This window comes from Panthera tigris, chromosome A3 (assembly GCF_018350195.1).
Source record: "Panthera tigris isolate Pti1 chromosome A3, P.tigris_Pti1_mat1.1, whole genome shotgun sequence".
NCBI lineage: Eukaryota > Metazoa > Chordata > Mammalia > Carnivora > Felidae > Panthera > Panthera tigris.
Genome location: NC_056662.1, coordinates 100,892,804 through 100,912,707, shown reverse-complemented (window position 1 = coordinate 100,912,707; position 19,904 = coordinate 100,892,804). Strand labels below are relative to the sequence as shown.

At 46.3% G+C, this 19,904-nt stretch overlaps 1 protein-coding gene and 2 long non-coding RNA genes across 6 annotated transcripts in view; 1 reads left to right on the top strand and 2 right to left on the bottom strand.

Moving 5' to 3' along the window:
* Window positions 1-4,567: 4,567 nt before the first annotated feature.
* On the bottom strand, window positions 4,568-9,465 carry TEX37 (testis expressed 37). 4 transcript variants are annotated; one of them, XM_042981948.1, is made up of 5 exons: window positions 9,379-9,458; window positions 8,783-8,855; window positions 8,531-8,567; window positions 7,703-7,795; window positions 4,568-5,108 (listed from the first exon to the last, which is right to left on the bottom strand). In XM_042981948.1, the coding sequence occupies exons 3-5, from the start codon at window positions 8,555-8,557 to the stop codon at window positions 4,680-4,682; spliced, it is 549 nt and encodes a 182-aa protein (XP_042837882.1). In that variant the 5' UTR covers window positions 8,558-8,567; window positions 8,783-8,855; window positions 9,379-9,458; the 3' UTR covers window positions 4,568-4,679. The 4 variants fall into 4 exon arrangements, with proteins under 4 accessions (XP_042837882.1, XP_007082391.1, XP_042837883.1 ...); XM_007082329.2 differs by lacking the exon at window positions 8,783-8,855 and having other exon boundaries at window positions 9,379-9,465; XM_042981949.1 differs by lacking the exons at window positions 8,783-8,855; window positions 9,379-9,458 and adding an exon at window positions 9,171-9,372.
* A 94-nt stretch (window positions 9,466-9,559) lies between these two features.
* LOC122237376 lies at window positions 9,560-16,887 on the top strand. The gene is made up of 4 exons (XR_006215874.1): window positions 9,560-9,714; window positions 11,417-12,129; window positions 13,779-13,893; window positions 16,459-16,887. It is a non-coding gene; the product is annotated as an uncharacterized LOC122237376 (long non-coding RNA).
* The window catches only part of LOC122237375, a 56,576-nt gene continuing 48,776 nt past the window's right edge, over window positions 12,105-19,904 (bottom strand). The window contains exon 4 of the long non-coding RNA XR_006215873.1: window positions 12,105-12,184. This is a non-coding gene — a long non-coding RNA (uncharacterized LOC122237375). The remainder of the gene's footprint in view (window positions 12,185-19,904) is intronic.

Below are 19,904 nucleotides of genomic sequence, written 5' to 3'. Positions count from 1 at the left end.
TAGAAGCCATTTTGGATAAAACAGATTCACGAAAGAGTGTAATAGGTCAAGGAGAAGGGACACGCTAGTAAGAAAGCATTTTGCAACCCATGAAGAGATAAGGGTCATTTGTGAAATTATTCAACCTCACCGGGGATCAGATTATACTATCCAACTAACAGACTTTCTCTTTCACGCTCTCCTCCTTCCCTCCCTTCCTTTCTTCCTTCCTCCCTCCCCCTCCTTTCCCTCCCTCCCTTCCCCCTTCCATCCCCCTTTCCTTCCAGCCTTCCTTCCTCTCTTTTTTTTTTACTCAGAATAGCAAGGATGACAAGGATATTATGAACTAATACACTTAAAGATGGCTAGCCATAGCCTAAAGGTACGTCTGTCTTCCTTTTTTCCTCCTTTCCTTTCTTCCTTTTCCTCCCTCCCTTCCTCCTTTCCTTCCTGTTTAATTTTGTTATTTATTTTTGAGAGAGAGAAAGGGAGAGAGTGTGGGGAGGGACAGAAGGAGAGAATCTGAAGCAGGCTCCATGCTGTCAATGTAAAACCTGACATGGGGCTAAAACCCACAACGTGAGCTCATGACCTGAGCTGAAGCGGGGTGCTCAACCAACTGAGCCATCCAGGTGCCTCATCCTGTTTTACTGTTTATGACAGAAAATTTAAACATGCACTAAAGTGGAAAAGAAGGCAGGATGATGGACTTCCATGCCCCCATCGCCAGCTACAGTTATTTTGTCACTGATCTTGTTTTATTTATTCCCTTGTTCCAGTAACACTGCTTTGCTACAGCATTTTAAAGTAAATTTCAGAGGCACCTGGGTGGCTCAGTCAGTTAAGTATCCGACTTCAGCTCAGGTCATGATCCCCCTGGTTCATGAGTTTGAGCCCCACATCTGTGAGTTCGAGCCCCACATCAGGCTCTGTGCTGACAGCTTAGAGCCTAGAGCCTGCTTTGCATTTTGTGACTTCCTCTTTTTCTGCCCCTTCCCCACTCAAGCTCTGTGTCTCTGCCTCTGTCTCTCTGTCTCTCAAAAATAAATAAGCATCGAAAAAAAAAATCAATAAAGTAAATTTCAGACATCATCTCTCCTGTATTTCAAAATTAAATCTCACTGGGGCACCTGGGTGGCTCAGTCGGTTAAGTGACCGACTTCGGCTCAGGTCATGATCTCATGGTTCGTGGGTTTGAGCCCCGCGTCAGGCTCTGCGCTGACAGCTCGGAGCCTGGAGCATGCTTCGGATTCTGTGTCTCCCTCTCTCTCTGCCCCTCCCCTGCTTGCACTCTGTTCTCACTCTGTCTCTCAAAAATAAATAAATGTAAAAAAAAAAAAAAAAAAGAAGTCTAACATAACCAAAAGGCAATCATCACACCTAAAAAAGATTCCTTGATATTAAAGATATGCCTGTTTAGAACGTGGTTTGGTATTACTCATTGAGAATACCTACATACACTTTGACACAGTAACTTTGCTTCTTTATCTAATTACGGAAAAAAGTTTATTCTGTAGCCTAATTTGCAAGAGAAAAAGACATAATTGGAAACAACTTGAACCTCTAACTGGTAATTACGGTATGAACATGCAAGCGTATTTGTAAAGTTTTTTTTTTTAAGATTGTGTTTTTAAGTAATCTCTACATCCAACATGGGGCTTGAACTCATGAAGGATATTTACAAAGTTTTAAGGCTGAATGGCGATGCTTATTGCTAATGCAATGAAGACCAAGCAGCGTTTAAAATTACATATTCAGGGGCACCCGGATGGCTCCGTTGGTTAAGCATCCGACTCTTGATCTGGACTCAGGTCATGATCTCATAGTCATGAAATTGAGCCCCGAGTTAGGGCTCCCCGCTGACAGCACAGAGCCTGCTTGGGATTCTCTCTCTCTCCCTCTATCTCTGCCTGCCCCCCTCCACCTGTTGCATAGTCTCTCCCTCTCTCTTCTCTCTCTCAACAATAAACTTAAAAAAATAAAATAAATAAATAAAATAAAATAAAATAAAATAAAATAAAATAAAATAAAATAAAATGTATATCCAGTATGAGATTTGTAAAAATACCTATAAAAGGTCTCCCCGGGCACTGACTATATCTCAGATGCTGTGCAAACAGTGTTTCCTCAAAAGGTGGGAGCATTATTAATGCCTCTTACAGATGAGGAAACTGCTGTTCAGAGACATGAAATAACTTTCTAGAATACCCCTCAGGTGCTAGGTAGTAAACTCAGGCCTGGGTGGAGCCCTAGATTTGTCTGGCTCTACAGCCCAAGGATCTGACCGAGCATCTGCTACGCTGGGAATCAAAATGTTACCAGTTGTTACTGGCTGAGCAGTGGGATTAGAGGTGATTTCTTTTTCTTCTTCATGCTTTTCTTCACTTTGCAGCATTTTCCACTGAAGGTATTAATTTTATGTTAGAAAAAAATATGTTCTGATTACATATTTTAAATTGTGTATTTAAAAGTTCAGGGAGAACATATTAGGAACATGTGCTATACAAAGAACTAACATGGCCAATGTGCAAAAAAAAAAAAAAAAAATCCTATAAACTGATAAGAAAAAACATAATTCGGGGCACCTGGGTGGCTCAGGCGGTTGAGTGGCTGACTTCAGCTCAGGTCATGATCTCGTGGTCCGTGAGTTCAAGCCCCGCGTCGGGCTCTGTGCTGAGCCTGGAGCCTGTTTCAGATTCTGTGTCTCCCTCTCTCTGACCCTCCCCCGTTTATGCTCTGTCTCTCTCTGTCTCAAAAATAAATGAACGTTAAAAAAAAAAAAAAAAAAAAGATAATTCAGGGTAAAAGATGTGACTCACAAACCCAATGGCAAATGATATAATAAAGACCATGGGAGTGCCTGGGAGGCTCAGCTGGCAGTGTAACCAATTTGTTTCCAGCTTAGGTCATCATCTCATGGTTCTGGGGATCAAGCCCCAAGTCAGGCTCCTTGCTGACAGAGTGCAGCCTGCTTGGGATTCTCTGTCTCACACTCTCTCTGCCCCTCCCCCACTTGTGTTCTGTCTCCCTCTCTCTTTCTCTCTCTTTCTTCCTCTCTCTCTCTCTCTCAAAATAAATAAGCTTAAAAAAAGAAGAGATCCTGTATCTCACCAGTACCCAAGTAATGACAAATTAAAACCACAATGAAATACCATTTTCTATTTATCAAATTAGCAAAAATCAGAAGGATTGATAATGTCCATCATAAGGAGATGGGGATAAGAGGCACTAGTAGCCACTGCTGGGAGGATGGGTGCACTTCTAATGGTATCTATTAACAGCAAACACCCGCCCCATCAGACCCAGCACAAACCCAGCCCTTGTAAGACTCTTACAGAAATAAAAGCAGCAAGGGTATATGTTCACGAATTGTTACTGCTGTATTATTTGTAGGAAGGAAACTGGAAAAGCCTCACTGCCCACAAATAAGAGAATCATACAATACGTCACAATCCATCAATTCAATGGAATATCAGGCAGCTGTTAAAAAAATATATAATTAGATCTGTCATGGTTTGTGAGATCGAGCCCCACATCAGGCTCTGTGCTGACAGCTCGGCTCCTACTTGGGAATCTCTCTTTCTTCCTCTCTGTCCTTCCCTCATTCCTACTCCCCCCCTCTCTCTCAAAATAAATAAATAAACTTTAAAATAATAACAATAATTGCATCTGGGGTGGCTGACGGGCTCACTAGGTAGAGCATGCAACTCTTGGTCTCAGGGTCGTGAGTTCAAGCCCTACACTGGGCATGGAGGCTATTAAAATCAAACAAAAACAAAGAAAGAAAAAATAGATCTGTAAGTGATGGCTTGTGAAGAGAAACGGAAGGTGCAGAGTATTGTGTATGACCTCATTACTCAAGCATGGTCCCCTGTCCGGAAGTGCTGGCCTCACCTGGGAACTTGCTGGAAACGCAGAATCTTGCCCCTGTCCTAGACTGACTGGCTCAGAATCTGCATTTTAACGAGATTCCCTGGGGAAGCACTAGGTGTCTGGTGTGATTCCAATGGGAACGCCTCCTCAGGTTTTGTGGCAAAAATGGACAGTCGTCCACCCCAATACACCCTCTCCTTCTATTCTGCTGGCTTCCTGTTTTTCACCGGCACATGGCCACCCAGGATGAAGGTGTATTTCCCAGCCTTCCTTGCAGTTTGGTGGGACCATGTGGCTAGGCTGTGGCCAAGAGGACAGAACTGGAAGGGAAGAATGTCATTTCTGCACTGTGCCCCTAAGAGGGCATATGTATGTTTACAAAAGCACCGCTGAGCAAGAAGGAACGTGTAAAATGACGCCCTTGAAGTGGTCACTGTGGGTGGCTCCAGCGTGGGACCAGTTTGCAATCGCACTCAACATCCAGACAACTCTGGGGAACGTGATTTTTCCCATTTCGTAAGTAAATGCCTGCAGCAGCAAGAATCTTTACAGCGGGACGCTCAACTGACACGGATTCCAGCCTCCAAAGACGCCAGTTTTCCTTCTCTCCCTCCGTCCTGCCCTCCTTCCCTCATCCCCTCCTCCTCCTACAGGTGGGCAGAGATGTGGTGCCAGGGCAGGCAGGGCGCAAAGCAGAACAGGCGGGGCTCCTGGATCATCTTCCATGGCTTTATTTTCACTTCTCCTGTCCATTCTCCAAGGGCAGTGGGGGATTGCCTGGTGAGAGGGAGGGTTTCCACAGTGCCCCTGCGGGTGCCCCACACTTCCTACTGGTAAAATGGCATCAAGGGCCCCCATCGGTTCAAGACGGGGAACTTGACTTTGTGGTGATGAGGACAGAGGCAGCCAGGCAGCAGGAAGTAGCCTTTGCCCTCCTTGGCGGCAGGCTGGCGCTCGGGCTCCAGGAGGCACGGAAAGTGGGCGCTCTGGTGGACGCGGTTGGGATCGCCCTGGGCCAGGTACAGAGCGTGGGAAACCGGGTACACGGAATGGCAGAGACCGGTGAACCTGCCTTCGCCCTCTGCCGTGGTCGCCCGGTCTTGGTCTTGTGGTGGGAAGAAGCCTGGGAGCCCCAGGTCTCTGGCGGTCATGGGAGGAGTTTTGAAGGCGGGGTACCCATCCTCTAGCTTGGGCCTGGAGCTGGGGATCGGCCTGTACAACTCTTTGTCCCGGAGCTGGGCATCCAGCTTCATTTGCTGTGGAAATAAATCACACATGAACCGAGAGCTGAGCTCGGTGAGAGGCGAAGCTTCCTTGGCCTCATCCTCCAGGGAGCACACTTCTCTTTATTTAAAAAACATTGGGGGCGCCTGGGCGGTTCAGTCCTTTGAGTGTCCTACTCTTGATTTGAGCTTGGGTTGTGATCCCAGGGTGGTGGGATCCAGCCCCATGCTCAGTGTGACGCCCGCTTAGGATTCTCTCTCTTTCCCTCTGCCCCTCTCCCCCACTCATGCTCTCTCTCTCTTAAAAAAAAATTAGTTTTTGAATGGTAATGTATATGACTGAGGGCAATACTGAAATAATACAAAGGGTTTTTAAAATTTTTTTATTAAAATTTTTTTTGTAATGTTTTATTTATTTTTGAGAGAGAGTGCAAGCAGGGGAGGGGCAGAGGGAGAGAGAAGGGGACAGAAGATCCAAAGCAGGCTCTGTGCTGACAACGGCAAGCCCGATGTGGGGCTTGAACTCATGAACCTCCAGATCAGAACCTGAGCAGAAGTCAGATGCTCAACCGACTGAGTCACTCAGGTGCCCTTCTTCTTCTTCTTCTTCTTTTTTTTTAATGTTTATTTTATTTATTTTTGAGAGAGAGAGTGAACAGGGGAGGAGCAGAGAGAGAGGGAGACAGAATCCCAGGCAGGCTCCCCTCTGTCAGCACAGAGACTAACTCAGGGCTTGAACTCACAAACTGAGAGATCATGACTTGAGCCGAAATCAAGAGTCAGACGCCTAACCGACTGAGCCACTCAGGTGCCCCATGTATCTTTTTAGATATAGTTTATGTACATATAATGATACATATAAACATATAATGAAGTTCCACACACCCTTGGTTTGTACACAAATGCACATTATAATCCCACTCTGCACTTTGCTTCCACCAAATACTATATCCCAGAAATTGTCCCATCTTTGTTTGTCTAGATCTTCTTATTTTTAGGGGCGAAACCTCGAAATAGGAAAGGATTTCTTAAGACTTCAAAAGAGCAGATGATACAGGGAAAGATACCTACATCTGGCTATATTTTGCCAGTAAGAATTGGGTAAGAATTGCGATTCACTGAGAGGAAGTGAAAAGATGAACCACAGCCTGTGAACTTTTGCCACTTTATATAACTAACAAATGAAACATGTCTACAATATGTAAAGAACTCCTACAAATTAATAAGAAAAAGACAAACATCCCACTCAAAAAAACAAAATGGGCAAAAGGCAGGACAGACATCTCACAGAATAATAAATATCCGGAAACATGGGATCACAAGAAAATATTATTTCAAACCAACCAAATCAGCAAAAGTCTGAAAGTCTATCAATACCAAGTTTATGGCAAGGTTGGAGAGTTACAGAACTGACTGTCTCTGCTGCATCGATGTAACAACTTTGGCAAATAGCGATGTTACCTGCGACCAGCAATTCCACTCCCGGGGCGGTGGATACATTAGGCTGTGCAATCCGCATTGCAGCACTGGGCAGTGGGGAGGGTAACAAAAAAGTAAAAACCCAGATGGCCAACGGGACAGGCATGGTGGCACATTCAAGCAGTGTAGTACCACACAGCAGAAATGAATAATATATTATATAAAATACAATGTTCAGCAAAAAATAAAAGTCACAGAAGAGGATGAATAGTATGATCCAATATATAATAAAGCTCAAAAGGCAAACCTAAACAATTTGTTTGAAGGGACACATACATATAGAGTAAAGCTATTTTTTAAAGAAAGACACAAGGGAGGGGAGCCTGGGTGGCTCAGTTGGTGGAGCATCCGACTCTTGATTTGGCTCAGGTCATGATCTCACGGTTCGTGAGTTCGAGCCCCACGTCAGGTTCTGCACTGACAGTGAGGAGCCTGCTTGGGATTCCCTTTCTGCCTCTGCCTCTCTTTCAGAAATAAATAAACTTAAAATAAACACACACACACACACACACACACGGGAATGATTAACCCAAAATTCAGAATAGTGGCTACGTCTGGAGGTGGGAGGAGGTGGGAGCAGGGAGGGGCCCACCAGGGCTCTCTGGTACTTCTAACGTGCTATGTTTTAAGCTGGCTGATAATGGGTACATTGGTGTTTGTTTTGTCAATGTTATTTAAACTGTAAATGTATATTATTTACACTCTTTGGTATGCATGACTTAGAGTTGATGTACATTTTATTTTTTTTAATTTTTTTTTTTGTTTATTTATTTTTGAGACAGAGAGAGACAGAGCATGAGCAGGGGAGGGTCAGAGAGAGAGGGAGACACAGAATCTGAAACAGGCTCCAGGCTCTGAGCTGTCAGCACAGAGCCCGACGCGGGGCTCGAACTCACGGACCGTGAGATCACGACCTGAGCTGAAGTCGGCCTGCTTAACCGACTGAGCCACCAAGGCGCGCCTGGAGTTGATGTACATTTTAAAGCATACATACTCACAAAACATACACATAAAAGACTTCTTTAGATCTCCTGGCATCAGCTATTGTTCAAAGTAAGTGCCCCCAATATCCACGCTCATAATACAAATGCAGGAAAGATGATTTCAGTCGGCCGTTGAAGAAAAGACAAGACCGAGCGACTTCTTACCTCTTGTAGTGTGACCCTGGAGTATTTGTGCTTCCCGTAGGGTTGATAGTCAATCATGTAAGAGCTCTGGTATATATCTAAGTCCGCAGGGGCCTACAGGGCAAGGGAGATTACAAAACAAGAGATCCCGTCTTGCCATTCTTCCACCTAAAGGCAGCCGTGGCTTCTCATGGTCTACAGGACCAAGACCAACTTTTGGGCTTGGCATTCAGAGCCCTTCACGATCTGGCTTCCACTGACCTCTACCATCTCATCCCACTTGGCTCCCCCCCATGCCCTCTGTACACCAGCCTCGCTACAGTCTACTCTTCACAGGTGCCCATGCTCTTATCTCCCGCCGGAAACACCAGTGGTACTCCTCACGGACTGGCAAACTCCTACACATTCTCCAAAACCCAGATTAAATTTCGCCCCAAGACATCTATCCCACCCCTTCATTCCTCACCTCCCCCAAATTAAACTTTTTCTCCTCCGCTTTCATACAACATTTTACGTCCCTCGTTGCAGCACTTATCGTGGCGAATTGTAATGGATTTAATGAAGCACACAAGGTTAGGACCTAATCTTGGACATCTCTGCAGCCTCAAAACCCAGCACAGGGACCGACACACCCATGATACCTAATACATGCATGCTGAATACGTAAATGAACCCTCAGAACATTGCAAATCCTTAGCTTTCCCCTACTGGTTAAAAAACAAGAAAAAAAAAAACCCCACCATTTCAGAATGATCATCATAGGGATCCCCAAAGCGTCTGGGCCTGTTTGTTAAAGCTGCCCAACCTCGAAGTGGCCACGAGGGACAGACAGAAAGCCACAACACTCACCTGTCTGGAGTACACCACACCTGCCATGGCAGATGACCTAGACACAGACAAGTTGGTTAGCCCTGCTTCTGTCACATGCCGGGGAAACAGCCATTGTCCCCAAAGCTGTGCCAACCGAGCACAACTGCCCCAATCCTCTCAGCCCCACCCTGCACATGACTCAGTCACCCAGGGGTTGATGGCAGCAGGGATCGATGGGCAGGTGGACAGGGGTCCTGGGACAAAGGGGCATGAGCAGGCCCCAGACCGAACCTGAGCCGATGAGAACATCGGATTCACCTCTCAAGCAGGGCAAGTCGTGTGCTGGTAAATATTTAACAACCACCTTTGGAGGCAAATAAATAAGTGTTTACCGATTTCTGCATTTCTGTCGTGCAAATGCTCCCACCATGGCCCATTTCAAGCTACCCACATAACGCTGCACTGAGGAAGCAAGCCACGGGCCTAGGACTTACAGGTGCCCTGATTCAGAAGCACAAATCATGTTTTCCAGCAGGGATCGGGAGCATCCAGGGTGAAGAAGCAAGGTTCTGCATTCCCAGTTGAATGATAGCCGCAGGAAGGTCCAATCCTGCCCCTCGCCCCCCCAGCCCTGAAGTTTTAGCAGGGAGCCTCACAGCTGGGAGCAATCTGAGCTCACCCTGTATTGTGTGCATGGACCCTTAGGCTCTTGACTGGTACTCCATTTCATTCCCATGGAACACTGCCCCGAGCCTATTCCATTCAGTGGGCTGTGACCCAGTGGGGTGGTTGCCAGACCTCAAAAAGTCCATACGCCCCCTCCTTTTTGTGCATAAAGAGCTCCCCTCCTGGGGCTGGGGGCCAGCGTCAGTGCAAACAGCACCTACCCCTCCTTCTACCAAGCAGATGACGATGTTCCTGTCCTTCCAACTCCAGGTGCCCCTGCCTCGTGAAGAGTCCTGTCTCTGTGCCCCACCACCACACCTGTCTTTGAGATGAACCCTGACCTGTGTGATGCAGGCTGCTTTGATCACAGCCCCTGGTCATTGTGATGGGTGACCAGCTAACCTCCCGGGTGTCTGCCCCTGACTCAGCCTCTCAGAGCAAGTCACTGATGTTCCAGCACACCTGAGCCAGCATGAGCTCTAGCAGCCGCATTGGAAGGTACATGGGAGGCAGGGCCTTTACGGTACTCTACAGTCGGTCGTTTCCAGGAAAGGAAGGTAAACAGAACCCCACATGGCTTTTGACATCAGACATTGCGTGACTCAATCCACTGCATACCATAGCCCCTCCAGGCAGGCCTCTGTTGGCTGAAAGGCTGGCTTGTCCATCCTCTGTCAAAATCTCACCCTCTTTCACGCCCTTTAGGATGGCTATAATCCAAAAATGAAACGTAATAAATGTCGACAAAGATACGGAGAAACTGGAGCCCTTGTGTGCCCCTGGTGGGAATCAGAAGGTGGCACAGCCACTGTAGAAGACAAGATGGCGGTTCCTCCAAAAATCACACCTAAACAGAATTACCATATGACCCTGCAATTCTTCCTTTGAGTGTGTGCCCCAAAGAATTGAAAGCAGGAGCTCGAACACATACTTGCCCGACCATGTTCATGGCAGCAGTATTCACAATAGCCAAAAGATGCAAACAACCCCAATATCCATCAACAGGTGAATAAATAAACGAAACGTGATATATACACATAATGGAATACTATTCTGTTTTGTAAAAAGTTAAAAATTGTTAATTCCAGTGTAGTTAACATGCAGTGTTATACTTGTTGCAGATGTACAACACAGTGAGTCAACAGTTGTATACATCACTCAGTGCTCCTCACAAGTGCCCTCCTTAAACCCCATCAGCTGTTTCACACATCTCCCGTCCACCTCCCCTCTGGTAACCACCAGTTTGTTCTCTATAGTTAGGAGTCTGGTTTTTTTGGTTTGTCTCTTTTTCCCTTTGTTCAAATATTATTCAGGGTTTTTTTTTTTTTTAACGTTTATTTATTTTTGAGACAGAGAGAGACAGAGCATGAATGGGGGAGGGTCGGAGAGAGAGGGAGACACAGAATCGGAAGCAGGCTCCAGGCTCCGAGCTGTCAGCACAGAACCCGACACGGGGCTCGAACTCGTGAACCACGAGATCATGACCTGAGCCCAAGTCAGACACTTAACCGACTGAGCCACCCAGGTGCCCCTATTATTCAGTTTTAAAAAGAAGATCGGGGCACGTGCTGCAACATGGATGAACCTTGAGAACATTACGCTAAGTGAAATAAGCGAGACCACAAAGGACAAATATCATAGGATTCCACTTACAAGAGGTGCCTAGAGATGTCAAAATCAGACAGAGGGGCACCTGGGTGGCTCAGTCAGTTGAGCGTCCGACTTCAGCTCAGGTCATTATCTCGCAGTCTATGAATTTGAGGCCCAAGTCAGGCTCTGTGCGGATGGCTCAGAGCCTGGAGCCTGCTTCCGATTCTGTGTCTTCCTCTCTCTCTGTTCCTCCCCCACTCGTGCTCTGTCTCTCTCTGTCTCGAAAATAAGTGAATGTTAAAAAAAGATTTTTAAAAATCAGAGAGACAGGCAGTAGAGTGGTGGTTGTCAGGGGTTGAGAGGAACGAGTACAGAGTTTTAAGAAGATAAAAACTTTCTGGAAATGGCTAGTGGCAATGATGGCATAGTATTGCAAACATACTTAAACCACCAAATTGTACATTTAAAATGGTAAATTTTAGGTTATATATATTTACCACAATAAAAATTAGTCACTCTTTTTAAGGGCCACCTCTCCCATGAAGCTCTCCTTGTTCTCTTTACTAGACGCTTTTCATTTATCCAACCAATATGTATTGAGCACTATTTTGTGTTGGGCACTGTTCTGAACTGTGCAGATTCAACAGTAAGCAATATTCCGTCCCTTAGGCCACCATGATTGATTCAAGGAGAGGCTCGTGACCCAAGGTGGGCTGATGAGCATCATGCCAGCTCCTGGCAAAGCATCTCTCTCTTTCCGGGATAGCAGGCACTAAGAACTGTTGGAGCCTGGAGCTGTCCAAGGGCATCTTTGCCACCAGTCGAAGGGAGCCTGGCCAAAGAATAAAATGAGCAGGGAAAAGAAGACCCAAGAGATGGAGACAGAAAGTGACTGTATCATGAGGACACCAAGCCCCTGGATACAACCATGCCTGAAGCTTAAACTACATTCAGACTTTGCGGTTTGTATGAGCCGATATATTCCTTTTCCTGCTGAAGCCAGTTTTAGTGGAGTTTGCACAACTTACAGCTAAAACAGTTCCAACAAATCCAAGGTTGGAGAGAGAAAGTAGTTATTTCTCCTAGCAAACTGTGGTGTCCTTCAGGTAAAGAACTTGGTGTTAGTCACCTTCTTATCCCTCAGTGCACTTTGACTTAGATGTAAGAATTTAAGAAGTGCTTGTGAATGTAATAACACTGAAGGAAATGGTAAAGAACTCGGTAAAGAATGCAATCGCGGCAGAGATACAAGCGGAAGGGACAGCCGGGCCACCACAAGAGGCTTTTGTGCCGCAAGGATATATTTCCAGGAAAATAAAACCAAGTGGAGTCCTGACTTCAAATCCTGATACTTGGTATCTTCACGCCTTTGGGTAAACCAGGTAAGTCCAGCAGAAACCAGTTTGCTCATCTGTAAGACGGGTATGTGATTTCCACCTGAAATGAATGTAGAAAGCCAAATGGATAGTGAGTCTGTGACGGTACTTGGTGGCTCTTCATGCCAGTGTTTACCCATGTTTTCTGAGTCTCTGCTCTGTACCCGACGTTGTACAGGGCCTGTGATCAGAGTGGTGATGTAAAACAGAAGTGGTCTCTGCCCTCATGAAGTTACAGCTTAGCGATAGAGAAATATATTATATAAGTGAGTCTTTAAATACAACGGTGACGATGCCATCGAAGAGAAGTTGGGTGCGGGGACCTGATCCAGTCTTAGAGGGGAGACCTGTGCCAAGTAGTGACATTATAACTCAGTCCTAGGGAGGAAGGCGAATGCTCTGGCCTGTGTGACTGCTGTAGGACTCGAGGGAGCCCTGTCTTGTGTGGAAGACAGAGGCTGCTCTACTAGGGCAGAGTGAGGAGAGACAGGTGCGACTGACTCCAGATGAGGCTGGGGTGGGGGTAGTTTGTCCAGTGGGGTACACGGGGATTGGTGGGTTTTATCCTGAAAATAATGGGAAGTACTGGGGAATTAAAGCAGAAGGATGAAACAACATATCAAAAAGATCACTGATGGAAAATGGCCTGGGGTGGGGTGGGGGTGGGGGGTGAGGGTGAGATAGGATCCAGGCAAGGAGTTTGCAGGCCACTAGCTGATGGTGGCGGCTGGGACAGGTCAGAGGAGATGACAGTGATAGGGAGAAGAATGGGCAGATTCAAGAGGCATTTTAGAAGTAAACTCTATAGAATTTTTTCAATGTTTATTTATTTACTTTGAGAGAGAGAACGCAAGCGGGGAAGGGGCAGGGAGAGAGGGAGAGGGAGAATCCCAAGCAGGCTTCAAACTCAGTGCAGAGCCCAGTGTGGGGCTCGATCTCATAACCTTGAGATCACGATCTGATTTTAAGAGTTGGACACGTAACCAACTGAATCGCCCAGTCACCCCACACTCTATAGAATTCATTATCCGGAATCAGCAGGAGCAAGACAGAAGTATCAAAGATGGTTCTCAGAGTTTGGGGATGAGCCGCTGGGGGTTGGTCCCCCTTTGGTAAGGTAGGAAATTCCAGCAGAGGAGCCAGCTTGGGGAGTAAGACAAATATTGCATTGGTGCGGCCTGTGTGGCTTCCAAGTGGGTAAGAGAATCTACAGCCCCCAGAAGAAAGCTCTGGACCTGTGATACACACTCTGGAACTGCTGGTGACACAGGCGGTATTTGAAGCTAACAGAGAGGATTTGCCACGTTTGGGGAGCAGAGCTCCCTCCCACACAGCCCTGCGGTGCGAGCCTGCCCTAAAGAGCTTTCTTCTGCCTCTCTAAAAGGGCAGCAGGAAGGGAAATAAGGCCACGGGAGTGAAAAGGTGAAGGGGTCCATGTACTCAGTCTTTTTTTTTTTTTTTTAGTTTCTGGCATTTGCCACTTCCACTGCGGTCAGGTTTCTGCAGAATCTCTGGGCTTCAGAGTTCATGCAGCAACGTCAATGCATTAACCTACAGGAGCAGGGCCGAGGCCTCAGATGGGCCACCCCATGGCTAGCCACCATGGGCAGCTTCACGCTGAGAGCCTCAGTGCCCCCATTTCTTCCTCCATCTAGGCTACAACATAGCTACGACGTGTCATAAGCTCACAAGGAGGCACTGCTGGATCGCCATGTACCGATGTTCAAGTTACCACGGCGCAATCCCTGTTGTTTTTCTGAAGCAGCACAGGTAAGTTTCTCATGGTTCTTGCTGTCTCCTCCAGCAGCATGAAGGGGGATCTTTTCAACATTGGTAAGGGATGAAAAATAAACCAGAAAACAAATCCTGTTTGTTTTTTTAAAGCCTACATACGGGCGTTGGGTTCAAATTGTATAGAGTAAGACAAACTACGCGGCACGCTAGAAACCAACATGAGTGTGTTTCCAAAAACGTGGTTAGGGTGAAGTAAACGTTTAAAAGCACACACAAATATATTGTGTGGACAGCAATCAATAAGCAGAATCCACAAAGCACAGGGCACACAGACGGCTCTCAACGAGATCCTCCCCTCCTTCCTTCGGTGAGAACATTCACCTCTCTATCTTCATTTCCTTTTTGAGAAAATACATATGGACACGGTTGGATGACAAAACTAAAAGAGAAAAATCGGTACAATGCCTTGGCATCTGAGCTGGTATGCTGTAGGAGCCTAATTATCGTAGCAGTCATTCATTTGAGAGAGAATCAGTTTGGCTCCTTCTGGAGGGAAAGCTGGGCCCCAAGTTTCTGTCTATGCAAATTCAGCATGTTAATATTGTTAAATCACAGGAGGAAATTCTTTTCCCAAACCAGAAGCCTTCGAGTTCCTCCAGGCTTATATTAAAGGGATTACAATCCATTTCCTTCCTAATACGGCTAATGCGCTATGGGAAGCCCTCAGGCCAGGGATTAAAGCATTTATGCCTTTAATTAGGAGCAAACCTTCCCTTAGAGCCTGAAACACAAACAGCAAGTCGACACTACAAAGGCCTCCTCCCAGAGCAATGGGGATACCGATCCCTCTCCAGGAGCCAGGAGCCTCCAAAGGGCTTAGCAAACTCCCGCCTTTCCCAAACAGGGTGCCTCAGCTGGGAGGGCCCTCAGCAGAAACGGACACCCCTTCAGGTGAAGAACAAACAAACAAACAAAAACAGATCCTGTGGAGTTAATCAGAATCAGCCCCTGCCGCACAGCTCAGGGGGCAAGAGGCCCCACATTTTCGGGAGGGGGCTGGAGGGGGCCGGACACTAGAGCGCGTCAGTTTCCCTCTTCTAGATTTCCCCTGGGGACGCACACAACTGGGTCATTAGCTTTCAAGTGGACAACTCTGAAAATTAAGACGGGTTAGTGCTTCAGAGAGGTCTGTCCCCGCACAGATGCCTTCGCCGGCCCCCAACACAGGGTTTGTCAACCTTTTCCATTCTAGATTCATAGCAACTAGCCGGGTCACCTAGAGCAGGCTTTCTCCAAGGGCAGCCCAGTGACCGGCTGCTTCAGAGTCCTGGATATATGTTAACACCTAGATTTTTGCTGCCACCTTCCGTGTCGGAATCTTTGGGAGTAGGAGCCAAGCCCAGAATCTACCTTTTCACAAGCCTCACGAGAGTCTTATGATTCTTTTTAATATTTTCTAAGTTTATTTATTCATTTTGAGAGAGAGATAGCATGCATGAGAAGGACAGAGAGACAGAGAGAGGAAGAGAGAGAGAATCCCGGGCAGTTTCCACACTGCACGATGTGGGGTCTGAGCTCACAAAACGTGAGATCATGACCTGAGCCAAAACCAAGAGTAGGACGCCCAGCTGACTGAGCCACCCAGGCGCCCCAGAGATTCTTATGGTTCTTATACTCAACTACAAGGAGACTATGGCCAGGCCACTCCTAGCTTTATTTATTTATTTATTTATTTATTTATTTATTTATTTTGAGGTTTTATTTATTTTTGAGAGAGAGAGAGAGAGAGAACAAGTCAGGGAGGGGCAGAGAGAGAGGGAGACACAGAATCTGAAGCAGGCTCCAGGCTCTGGGCTATCAGCACAGAGCCCGAGGCGGGGCTCGAACCCACGAACTGTGAGATTAACTGATTGAGTCAGCCAGGCGCCCCACCCTTAGCTTTTTCTAGAGGTGGGAGGCCAGGACCAGGGTCTTTCAGAGACTTGTACAAGTGCAGAGAGCCAGTCAGGGCCCAGCCTGGGGTGCAGATGTGATTCACAGTTCATGTGAATCGATACCAAAAATGCCAGTGAAATTGTTAAACTGGTATAAGAACTTGGAGTCTGCTGCTTCATTTGTTCAACAGCAACTGCCGGCTGCCTTGGGTGAGCAAGACACCGGGTCAGATGCTGTACGTGTCCAGTCCCCGGGGGCGGGGGGGCGGGGGGAGAAGGAGGAAGGGGCATTGTCATTGGTGATAATAGGAGATAGAAAGCACAAGGTTTCTGCCATCTGAATTTTACAAACTGGTGAGAGGGAGGAGGGGGAAGGGCCCAAAGGGAGGGTGAGTAAGCACAGGCAAGGGGTGCAGAAGGGAGGGCCATCTGGTATTGACAGGGGACTACACAAATGGCAGAAGAGACGTGGTGAAATCAAGTCTTAAATGAAGAGCCTCGTTTTGTCCAAATCTGGCCCATCTCTGAAGGTTCAGGTAACCTTTGACCTCTGGTGGCAACCACTTCCTGCCCGCTCACGCTCACCCACACCCCTCTCTCTGAGCATTTATAACACTCCAGCAGGTATTTGTCACATAACTGATGCTATTTCCATGTCTTTATTTAGGTGCACCCTTTTTTTTGCTTCCCCAAAAGACTGGAACTGCCCTTTGCCTCTCCCGAGCCTGCCGGACTAGACTTACAAGTGCTAGACCCTGCAATAGTGTTCTTTTTGAGAGTCAGAAGATTTTGCATTTGAACCCAGCTCTGCCACTTAAAAACCACGTGCCCTCGGAGAAGTTCCTTATACTATCTTCTCGGTATCCTTCTCAAGTGGTAAAATGGGGATTCAAAATACTTACCCTGCAGGAGAATGGACTAAAATGCTGTAAATTCCCAGCTCAGCCCAATGCCTGGCCCGTCGCATGTGCTCACTAAACAAGAATGAGTGCGGAGCATGTCCCTCAACAGAACATGATGAAAGGGACTTCTTAAAGAAGACCATCGTGTGGGGCGTCTGGGTGGCTCCGTCAGTTAAGTGTCCAGCTTTGGCTCAGGTCACGATCTCACAGTTAGTGAGTTCAAGCCCCACACTGGGCTCTGTGCTGACAGCTCAGAGCCTGGAGCCTGCTTCCGATTCTGTGTCTCCCTCTCCCTCTGCCCCTCCCCCACTCATGCTCTGTCTCTCTCTCTCTCTCTCAAAAATAAATAAATATTAAAAAAAATTTTTTTTTTTTTTAAAGAAGACCAGTGTGGGAGAAGTGTGCAGCACAGACAGGGAAGAGGAGGGCACAAGAGAAATGACAGCAGCTGGAGGCACCTACAAGCAGCCAGGCACTTGAGAATTGACTGGACATTTGGTGACAATGGTAACAACAGAGCACAACTGCTGGGTTATGTCCCGACTGCTTCACCCCAATCCTTCAGTACGAACCCTTACTCTCCCCATTTTGTAAATGAGGAAAATGAGGCACAGAAGGGATAAGTGACTTGCTTAGGGTCTCACACAGCTATTAAGTGACAGAGACAGGATTGCGGCCCCAGCTTCCTGTGGCCAGAGCTCATGTTTTCAATCCCTGAGCCCTATGGCCTCTGCACAGCTGGAGAGAAATGGGATGGGGTTCTAAAGAGGCAAGTTATATACCGGAATTTGGGGGGTAGTCTCTATTTCAAACAATGTCTTGAATTCCTTGAAGAACGTGAAACGGGGCCCCTGATCTGGAGGCTGGTACCCGCCCTGAGGACGTGGCGTTCTCCAGTTGAACATCAACGATTTCAGAGAATACTCACGTCGGACAAGACTGCTGTGATCACGATGGATCGCGACAAAAGTAAGGCAAGCAGCTATTTATGTTTGAAGACACACAAACCACGAACATCGTCCAAAACACAGGAATGACCAAACACGGCCCTAAACGTATTATTCCTCCTGCCTGATTGACAAGAATTCTCGAGGCCCTTTACCGAGTCCTCTGTTTCCTGAAAGTGTCCAATCCAGAGCAAAGCCTCGCTTCCTTGAACCCACCCTCAAATCACCTAATACAAACCCAAAACCTAGAATAAATAATTTTTGAAAGCATATGGGAAAGATGGCACTATAGGAGGAGGACCCTAGGCTCGTCCCATCCCTCAGACACAACTATATAACGATCAAATCATTCTAAATACTTCAGAAATAAATACTTTTTGATTCCCCATTCTTCTAAACGCTTCTCATCACATGTCTTCTCCCTCTTCCAACTGGACGTAAACCCAACTTGTTCAAGTCCGGGCAGATTCCTGATGGTCTTTGGATGGAAGTCATTGACATCTCTCTGGAAATCCCAACGTTTCGGCATCAAAGCCGTTTCCCAGACTGCCTCTTCCAATCAGAAGCCGAACCTTTGTCAGGCCACGCCACGGCTGGGGCCTTGGAAAGGGCCACTGCCCTTATCTTTGGCTGCTTTTGTGTTATTTTGTGTTATGCTTTGGCTATTTTTGTGTTTCTCTCATCTCTCCCATAGAAAGGGGAAGAGTTCTCTATTGAAGTGAGGAGGAGGATCTTATCGATGCCAAAGAACTGCTAAGAAGATTGAACGTGAGGCCACTTCTAGTATGGTGACTGGCAGAGAGATCTCAAACTACAATTCTTAATTTGTTTTATTTTATTGTTATTTTAGTAATGCTTAAAAACATTTTTAAGAAATTCATATTATTAGCTTCTCTCTCTATTCTATTACAATAAATCTCAAAATATGTGATATAGGTGAGGAATGAGATGCTCAGTGTCCTCATAGCATAAATTTTCTCAATAAATGAAGCTTACTATTTTTAAAATGACATATCAAAAAAGTAACCTGTTTAATAATTTTTAAAATTTTCACATGTTTAGTAAAAGATTAGGCATGTCTCAGAATTAAAATACACAAATGACTGGGGCATCTGGGTGTTCAGTCGGTTGAGCATTTGACTCTTGATTTTGACTCAGGTCATGATCTCACGGTTTATGGGATCGAACCCCATGTCGGGCTCTGAGCCTACTTGGAATTGTCTCTCTCCCTCTCTCTCTGCCTCTCCTCTGCTTGCTCTCTCTCTCTCTCTCTCTCTCTCAAAATAGACATTTTAAAAACCCACAAATGACCAATAAACACATCATTACAAATTAAAAGGAATGCAAACAAACATATGCAATTTTCCGTTTATCAGAACATCAAAAAAAGTCTTAAATATAATTCCCAGTCCTGGTGTGAGGAAAACAGGTACTTCCTCATACACTATTGTTAGGAGTATAAGCTGCCATAATTTTTTTGAAGGCAATTGGAGGTGCCTACCAAAAATGTAAATGGCTGTACCTTCTGACCTTTGGCAACTACACTTCTAGATGTTGCCTCTTACATCAGTGATCACTCACGTGTGCAGAGATAGGCAGGACACGTTCATTATGGCATTGCCTGAAATAACAAATACCTGTAACAAGCTAAATCTGTATCAGCAGGAGGTGATTAAAGAAACATGGGTCCATCCGCACTATGAGATGCTAGTATGCCTTTATTTATTTATTTTTTTTTTTTTTAACGTTTATTTATTTTTGAGACAGAGAGAGACAGAGCATGAACGGGGGAGGATCAGAGAGAGGGAGACACAGAATCCGAAACAGGCTCCAGGCTCTGAGCTGTCAGCACAGAGCCCGACGCGGGGCTCAAACTCACGGACCGCGAGATCATGACCTGAGCCGAAGTCGGCCGCTCAACCGACTGAGCCACCCAGGCACCCCCTATGCTAGTATGCCTTTAAAGAAAATAAGATAGATCTTCAGATGAACTGATATGGAAGGATGTCCATGTTCATGAGAAGGAGAAACCATTTCCGTGAAGAATGATTTGTGACCCTCAGAGATGGCTGAATAAAATTCTTTTGCCCAGGGGCCTGGGAATGGAATGGACATTTATAACCTCCAGGGTCTCTGGCCCATAATAAATCTAAGACGCGTTCTATGGGGGCTCAGTAACTATTGACTATTGTGATTGTCGATGACGATGATCATGAAAATGAAGATGGTAATGGTGAAGATTCTACACCCAAAAGAGTTAGAAG

What these genes read in the sequence shown, in the direction of transcription:
- TEX37 (XM_007082328.3), bottom strand. Translation starts at nt 9,014, where the DNA reads ATGATTTGTGCTTCTGAATCAGGGCACCT. An exon ending in GCTTCTGAATCAGGGCACCT is followed by an intron (nt 8,568 to 8,985) that starts GTAAGTCCTAGG and finishes GTCTGTGTCTAG; the next exon opens with GTCATCTGCCATGGCAGGTG. An exon ending in CCAGGGTCACACTACAAGAG is followed by an intron (nt 5,109 to 7,702) that starts GTAAGAAGTCGC and finishes TTATTTCCACAG; the next exon opens with CAAATGAAGCTGGATGCCCA.